Source organism: Penaeus monodon, chromosome 3, assembly GCF_015228065.2.
Source record: "Penaeus monodon isolate SGIC_2016 chromosome 3, NSTDA_Pmon_1, whole genome shotgun sequence".
In the NCBI taxonomy this organism is placed as follows: domain Eukaryota; kingdom Metazoa; phylum Arthropoda; class Malacostraca; order Decapoda; family Penaeidae; genus Penaeus; species Penaeus monodon.
In genome coordinates, this window is record NC_051388.1 from 7232400 (window position 1) to 7241632 (window position 9233).

Genomic DNA, 9233 nt, shown 5'->3' on the forward strand with positions numbered 1-9233 from the left:
AACTATACACAGTAAAAAAATTATATATGCACACAGAAATGCATCTATGGAAAAGAGTGTATGCCAGTCGCTGAAATTGTGCCTCTGACGACAGATTACATATTTTAGCGCAAATTATTCATAAGATATTTTTAACTAGGACATATATTTTGCCTAAACCTTGCCTCTAGGTCTTTAGAAATAGGTTTCATTATATATCGTTGACAGAGCTTTAATGATAACGTATACATTTGGTTAGTTAAATTACTGACATCGAATGTCCCTTATGATTGTCTAAATATACATGCGTGTATATGTATATATATGTATGCTTATATATATGTATACTTATATATATGTGTGTATATATATATGTGTGTATGTATATATATAAATGAATATATATATATATATATATATATATATATATATATATGTATGTATACATACATATATTATTTTATTATTATTCAAGAGCCATTCATTGCGCTGCAGAACTAAGGCCTTAGGTCATCTGGCAGTACCACCTTTGCCTGATGGGATGCCCTTCCTAATTAACCGTGTTTCAGCGCGCTACCACTTGCGCCACAGCGTCGACTTCCCCTACGACACCTGCGTTTCACATCTGAAGGTGTTATGCACTCTCGCCGTGAAATCGGGTTCTATCCAGCCAGCAGTCAGAGCGCAGGCATTTTGCAACTGCCGCGGCAGGGTATTTAACTCAGGACTACGAGGACCAGAGGCAGCTTTAACCACTGGACCATCGCACCAGACATACATATATACATAAATACATATACATATGTGCATATATATGTATATTTATACGTATATGTAAACATACATAGATAAATATGCATATTTACATATGTGTATATATATATGTGTATACACACACACACACATATATATCTATATCTATATATATACATATATATGTGTGTGTGTGTGCGCGCGCGTGTGTGTGTGTGTGTGTGTGTGTGTGTGTGTGTGTGTGTGTGTCTACATATGCACATATGTACATATATGTATACACATTTGATGACACTTAAACTATATCTTATTGGATATATGTTGATTGTATATCAATACATATGATATGAAAAATAAACTAAAGCTCTCAACAATTCTGTTGGTGTACTGACTAAGCATGGCAGCTAAATTCAAAGAAGAACAAGCCTTATAAAATCATACACAAATCCTTATATCCAACCCAGGCCGCCATGATCCGCTAACAACCTGCAGAGGTTATAGATAAAACCAACTCAACTTTCTTTACGTCATTGTGGCTATTACTAATACATTTCAAATAGATTAATTTTACTTTAACCAAAATAATTATGTAACTATACACAATAAAGCCACAACAATTATATAAGCATTTATGAATGCAAAGGAACGGAAACCTATACTATTGGCTATTTCAGCATAGAATTAAATATATCATACTCTGTATATATAGGTATATATAGGTATATATATTGCATATATTACTATTTATATTTGTCTATTCATATATATATACATATATATTGTATATATCATATGTTTATACACATCTATTTATATATACGTATATATACTTATATATGTATGCATGTATACATATATACATATATATATATATATATATATATATATATATATATATATATGCATATACATATACATATAAGTATGCATATATGTATGTATTGACAGAGAGCTGCTAATATGTTTTACATGAACAGCAATAGAAAGAAGGAATTTCCGTGGCCATCGAAGTCCGAAGAAAAAAGTCACTGATTCACATCAGTACACATTTCCAGCGAGACGCTTCTACTGCTATGGAGCGAAGGGCAAAGGGGAGAAAATCCATGTATACGAGTGACCTCCTCAAAGCAATGACAAAAGCTGCATATAAAATGGCGGCTCTACTTGCGGTCGACACATTCGCTCGTCCGCTGAGCATGGTAAGACGGCCGGCGGGACGGAGATAGGGACGGCGCTGTCACGTTGTCTTCTCGGTTGCCTGGAAAAGATCATCTTTTATGTCATTTAAGCGAAAGCTTTATGTAGCCATGGCGTGTATTGTGAGTGGGGCCGGGCGCTGGGGAAGATCACGCGTCTGAACTCTTTCATGTTGTTTAAACGAAATGTTTTTGTGGCGAAGGCTTGTACTGGGAAATCGGTAGTGGTTTGTGAATTTTTGTGAAGTGTGAAAACACAGTTGAAGGCGAATTACACGTTACGTAATGTATATAAATGTGTTGTAGGGTGTGTGATTGGAAATGATTACTCTATTGACTATTTACGTCATTCTGTAAGTATTTGCTTCTGATTTACAGATGAAGTTCTTACTGTTGTTGGCCTTGGCTGCTGCGGCTGCTGGGGATCATTCCCTTGGCGGACACGGGCATTTCCATGGACATTTCCCTCCCGCCGGGCAAGGGCATTTCCCTCCTGTCGGGCATGGATTTAGGCCCAACGCGTTCAGCTTCCCACACGGAGTACATGGCTTCAGACCTGCCGCCGTCCACCGCCCCGTGCGACCTGTGGCACCTGTGGCCTTGTTGCTCAGCCGGTTCCCGTGCCCCGGTGAGCCCCGGGGCCCTTCTAGTTGGCAGCATTTCGTCAAATGACAATTTTCAAGATAAAAGTATCTGCAAACTAAATCTTTGGTCTAACGAGTAAAATTGTTCCCCTTGCCTGATCAAATTTCCTTTCCAAAATACCCCCCCTCAATAAAATTTTATAGATTAATAAAAATTTTTTTCGCTTCATTCCAGGTGCACCGAGGCCGAAGGGGACCTTGGTGCCCCCAGTTACCTCGGGCGTCCCGGTAAGTGTCGAGGTCCTGCGGCTTCAGAGCTGCTTTCACCCCTAAAATGCTCTTATAACATATTGATCATATACATATACTGTATGTATTTTTTATATGGAAAATATCATATATAGTAGTATTTATTCATTGCATTAATGGGGGTTTTGCTTTTTTCCCTTTTGAAGCAATCTTTCTTTCATTTTGGGGAAATCTTTCCCCTGCTTCGATGTCCTTAAAAGGAAATTCCCCCTAACCCCCCCCTTTCCTTTCCCCCCACAACATGGGGGTTCCGATTTCGGGGGACCAAAGGCTGGGCGACAGCGAGTACCACTTCTCGTGGCGCCATGACGGCACAAGCCCTACACGTGGGGGGGCCCAACCATTCTGCGGCAACCTTGCTGGGGCTGGGGATCAGCATCGAGACTCGCCAAGAGGACAGCCTCGTCCGAGAGGAATTACAAAAGGAAATATTAAAACTCTCCTCCCCTTGTTTTTGGCATTCAACCCAAACCTTTCAAGGGTCGGGGTTTCGACCCAGAAGTAATATGACCCTTGCTAAATCGTCTTTTTATTTTTTTAGTCATCTCCGGATTTGGACTAGGTCCTCAAAAACAGGCTTCGCCGGGGCTTCAGGTAAGAATTCGTGGTCTCCTGGTCCCACACCGGGGGTAAGTCCTCCGGTTTTTTCCTTTTCTCAAAAAAACCCCAAAGGTTTAATTTTGCCGAAAACTTTTCTCCCTTCCCAATTAAGGAACATCGCCCACAACCAGAAAACCCGAGGGGGAATGGAACTGCCGGGGGGTTCTCAACAACGTCTCGCGACGGCATCGTGGCACACATCGCCTCCCCACGACAAGGCCTCTTTGCGACGAAAATCAGAGTCCTGGATAAACCAAAAATACCCCACAACACGAGATGCACATCTCAATTTTTATTTGTATTTTAATAGAAAAATAAACCCAATAAAAACTTATTTAAAAACTTAGAATCATATTATGTTTTATTCCCATTTTCCAATTACCAAAAACAAAAAAAAGTATTCAAAATTGATTTTTGATATCGTTTAAAATTTTAAGTTTTAAAACCTTATATTTACTACTTTTCATCTCCTTCTTATCCTAGACTATTCCAATGAATTAGATATGTTTGGGACCCCCCCACTCCTTTTACGCATACACTACAAAAACACGGTACACACCCCCCAAAACCCCCCAAAAACCAAAAACAAAAATATATAATATATATTATATATATATTTAATATATAAAAGTATAGAATGAGTTTGGGAAAAATCTCCTTTATTTTTTAGATCAGCTTTTCTACACAATGTCAGTTATATTTTTCGTCCCTTATTCAGACTATGTGGTTGTATTGTTTGGATTTTTATTTTTGGATAATGTTCCCCTTAATTATTGCTCGGGACCAAAATTAAAGAGTATACTAATCTAAACGAAAAAAAATTTTAAAAGTAATTTCCAATTTCTAGATATTAAAAGGGACATTCGCTAAAATCCCCAAAAACAAAAAAGACATACTTTTTGTCAAAAATTTTTCTTCAACGATTTTTAAAAAAAACCATTTCAAAGAACTAAAGCAAGGGTTTGGTAAAATATTTGTAGTAATTAAAAATATTCCATAACTAATCTTAACAAACTATTTATATAAATATCTTTCATTCGGGGCAATGATTTATCAAATGCAAAAGGCCTCACATTGGTTTCTTGTCAAAGCAAATGGGGAATGAACCTGGAGTCTCCATCTCCCCCTTTTAAAAAGGGTAAAAAATCAAGGGCCCCCTGAACAACATTAGGTTCCCTTTTCTACCTGCTATATCATTCCCAAAAAAGGAAAATGTATCTGGACTGGTAAGTCCCCTGTCAAGCTCCCTCAACAGGGGCGCTCAAACATTCTGACGTAAAAACCTGTAAAAGGGGACTATTTAGAGACAACCCTCCCCGTCACGATGTCCATTTTAAAAGTTGGTGGGGTTTTTGTGGGGGAGCCCGGCCGGGGCGCTAATCCGCTTGTCAAAATGGAACTATGTGACTCCTAACCTAACCCTTACCCCTTCCCACCACATAACCCCCAAAGCGCCTCGAATTTCTTCCCGGGGGACCAAAACCCCCCCCCTCGATGAGAGCCCACGACCACTTATCCCCGGATTTTCCCTTCCCAAGAAATTTCCCCGCCAAAAACGCCACCACCCTTTATATTTATATATGTGTGTGTGTTTTTTTGGGTGTTTTGGAACCGTTTCCGCGCGAAGGCCCCCCACCCTAATTTTTAGCGCATTAAAGTCAAATGAACTATCATATAATATTCCACCTACCCTACTTTAATATTCTTACCATTTTCAACAAAAACAAAATTTTTTTCATACCTCTGCCTTTTTTTGTCATCCTCTTTCTATAAATCAACCTAAAAATTATGCCCATTAAAAAAAAAAAAAAAAAAAAAAACACAAAAACCAAAAATATATATTAAATATAATAATTATATATATAAAATTATATTTTATACATATAACTCACAAAAAAAAAAAATAATATTTAATAAAAAAATGATTATGGGGGGGGGTTTTTTGGGTGCATGTTTGGGTAAAAGTTTTACATATTTGGCGCAATTATTCTAAATTTTATTTTTTAACTAGGGCAAATTTTGCCCTAAACCTTGCCCTGGGGCCCCTTTAAAAAGGTTTCTAATTCGTTACGGGCTTTAAAAAGTTACATTGGGTTAGTTAAATTCTTCATCGAAGTCCAGGATTTCAAAATTGCATATGAAAAGATTTTAAAGAACTTTAAAGGGAATTTTAAGGGTTTTTATTATATAATAAAAATTATAATATTAATTATATATTTTATAGTATTATAAATAATATATTATTTTATTATTTTCCCCGAGCCTTCTCCTGCAAACAAGGGCCTTTAGGGGTCTCTGGCGTCCCCCCTTTTCCGAGGGAGGCCCTTCCCCAAAAAGGAGGGAAACCATTGGAAGCCGTTCCCCTACACCTCTTTTCACATTATTTACCCCTCTCGCCAATGGGGGACCACCCAAAGTCAACGCAGGATTTTAAACCCGGGAAAAATTTTAATCAGGACACGGGGCCCAAGGCCAACCCCTGGCCCTCGCCCCTCAAAAAAAATCTCATTTGCATTTATGTAAATCGTATTTTTAAACAACAAAAAAAAATGCTATTTACTATGTTTATTTATTTGTTACACCAACACCCCAAATTAATTCTATATCAAATATATATACATATATTGTGTTTTTTGTTTTGGGGGCGGGGGGGGGTTGTGTGTGTGTGTGTGGTGTGTGGTGTGTGGTGTGTGTGTGTGTTGTGTGTGTTTGTGCGTGTTCCCAATTTAAATGACACTTAAAACTATTCTTATTTTGGATATATTGGGATTGTATATCAATACAATGAATAAAAAAAATAAAGCTTCACAATTCTTTGGGTCTGATAGCTCACCTAAATTCAAAAAAACAACCTTATAAAATATCAAAAATTTATTCCAACCAAAAAGGCCCCATATCCTAAAACCCAGATTATAATAAAAAAAAACCAAACTTTTTTAGCATTTGGCTTTACTAATCATTCTGTTTAATTTTTTTTAAAAATAATTATGTAACTATACACAAAAAACCCCAAACATTATATACAATAATAAACAAACCTTATTTTGGTATTTAGAATTTAAAAACAACCAATTGGGTTAAATAATTATATTGCTTTTAATTTTATTTTGTCTTTTCTATATATAAAAATTTTAAATTTGTATATTATATGTTTATAAAAATTATTTATAATGTATAATTTATATATTTGCATTATCATATTAAAATTATTAATTATATTATATATATTTATATATATATATTATATATATAATAATAAAATTTATAAGTAGTATATGTATTATTGAGAAGGTTAATTTTGTTTTACAGAACCATAGAAAAAAGAATTTTTCCTCAATAAAAAAATTTTCCTGATTAAATGTAACTTTCCAGCGGACGCTTTCTCATGGGGAAGGGAAAAGGGAGAAAACCCCTTTAACGATGCCCTTTCCTAAAAGAAAGGGAAAAAAGCTGCATATAAAATGGCGCTCTCTTGGGGTCGACACTTCGCTGTCCCGCTGAGGGGTAAGAGGCGGGGGACGGAGATAGGGACGGCGCTGTCACGTTGTCTTCCTCGTTGCCTGGAAAAGATCTCTTATGTCATTTAGCAAAGCTTTTATGTAGCCATGGCGTTATTTGATGTGGGGCCGGGCGCTGGGGAAATCACGCGTCTGAATCTTATTTGTTTAAACGAAATGTTTTTTGTGCGAAGGCTTGTACTGGGAAATCGGTAGTGGTTTTTGTGAATTTTTGTAAGTTGAAAACACAGTTAAGGCGAATTACACGTTACGAAATGTATATAAATGTGTTGTAGGGTGTGTGATTGGAAATTATTATCTATTTACTCATTCTGTAGTATTTGCTTCTGATTTACAGATGAAGTTCTTATGTTGTTGGCCTTGGCTGCTGCGTGCTGGGGATTCCCTTGGGCGGACCACGGCTTTCCCATGGCATTTTCCCTCCTGCGGCAGGATTTCCCTCCTGTCGGCATGATTTAGCCCAACCGTTCAGCTTTCCACCAGTACATCTTCACCTGCCGCTCCCGCCCCGTGCGACCTGTGGCCCTGGGACCTGTGGTGCATCAGCGGTCCCGTGTCCCCGGGAGTCCCCGGGCCTTCTATGTGGCAGATTTTTCAATGACAATATTCAGGATGATAAAAGTAATCTGCAGAACTAAATGCTTCGTCATAACGAGTGAGATTGTTCCCACTTGCCTGAGTCGATTTCCTTTACCAGAATATCCTCCCCTCAAATCAATTTTAATAGATTAATGACAATATTTTCGCTTCAATTCCAGGTGCACCGAGGCCGAAGTGGACCTGTGGTGCCCCAGCCAGTTACCTCGGGCGTCCCGGTAAGTGTCGAGGTCACTGACGCTGCATTCAGAGCTGCTTTCACACCCTGAAATGACTCATGTATATACATATATAGATACATATATACATATACATGTATGTATTTTTATATGCATGTAAATATACATATATATGTATGTATATTTATTCATATGCATGTAATGGCGAGGTGCTTCTTTTCGCCTTTTGAAGCAATCTTTCTTCTCATATTGAGGTAAATCATTCCTGCTGTCGATGTCCATTAAGGAAATATCCCCTAACCCCTACCATTCCTTTCCCACCCACAACAATGGCGGTTCGGCCGACTTCAGGTGGACCAAAGGCTGGGCGACAGCGAGTACCACTTCTCGTGGCGCCATGACGGCAGCAAGACCTACACGTGGGATGGCGCCAACCAGTACTGCGGCAACCTTGGCTCCGGCTGGCAGGGTATCAGCATCGAGACTCGCCAAGAGGACAGTCTCGTCAGAGAGGCAATTACAGAAGGTAATATTTCAAAGCTCATCCTCTCTCTTGTGTTGCGCGATTCACACCCAAACCTTCAAGGGTCGAGGTTCGAGTCCACGAAGCTATAAGTATGTAACCTTGCTAAATACGTGCATTTTTATCTTTTTAGATCATCTACCATGGATTTGGACCTCAGGTCAGCTCAAGAATCACGGCTTCGCCTGGGCTTCAGGTGAAGAATTCGTGGGTCTCAACTGGTCTCACACCGGCGGGTAAGTGCCTCCTGGCTTTTCCTTTTGCTCAAAACAAACCCACAGGTTACATCTTGCCGAAAACTCTTCTAACTCTTACCAATGTGATCAGGAATCATCGACCACAACCAGACAACCGAGAGGGGAATGAGAACTGCCTGGGGGTTCTCAACAACGTCTACGACGACGGCATCAAGTGGCACGACATCGCCTGCCACCACGACAAGGCCATCATCTGCGAGCGCAAAGTCAGAGTCCTCGGATGAACACAAATGCACACACAAACACAGAGATGCACATACATCAATGTGTAGTGTGTGTATTTATATATAGATATATGATAAGCCCAATACTAACTTATTTATAAACACTGTACGAATCTAGGTATTATGTTTTATTGCCATTTTCCAATTACCAGAAAGACAATACAAAATAAGTATTCTAAATTGATTTTATTGATATCGTTTGAAATTAAGTTTTCAAACCTTATATTTACTGACATTTTCATCTCCGTTCTTAGTCACTAGACATATTCCAATGAATTACGAGTATGTGTGTGACACACACCCACTCACTTCACGCATACACGTACACACCATGTATACACGCACGCACATACATACACACACACACACACACACACACACACACACACACACACACACACATATATATATATATATTATATATATATATATATATATATATATAAGTATAGAATGAGGTTTAGGAATAATCAGTCCTTTAGTGTTTAGATCAGCTTTTCTACACAAATGATCA

At 38.3% G+C, this 9233-nt stretch overlaps 1 protein-coding gene across 2 annotated transcripts in view; it reads left to right on the forward strand.

Annotated features, from left to right (window-relative positions):
- Positions 1-8836, forward strand: part of LOC119591363 — a 50639-nt gene extending 41803 nt beyond the window's left edge. The window contains exons 3-6 of one of the 2 annotated variants that reach the window (XM_037940120.1): positions 7698-7754; positions 8067-8241; positions 8372-8474; positions 8566-8836. In XM_037940120.1, the coding sequence (XP_037796048.1) occupies positions 7698-7754; positions 8067-8241; positions 8372-8474; positions 8566-8719 (489 nt within the window). In that variant the 3' untranslated portion in view covers positions 8720-8836. The remainder of the gene's footprint in view (positions 1-7697; positions 7755-8066; positions 8242-8371; positions 8475-8565) is intronic. The other variant, XM_037940113.1, reaches the window with a different exon arrangement.
- Positions 8837-9233: the final 397 nt, after the last annotated feature.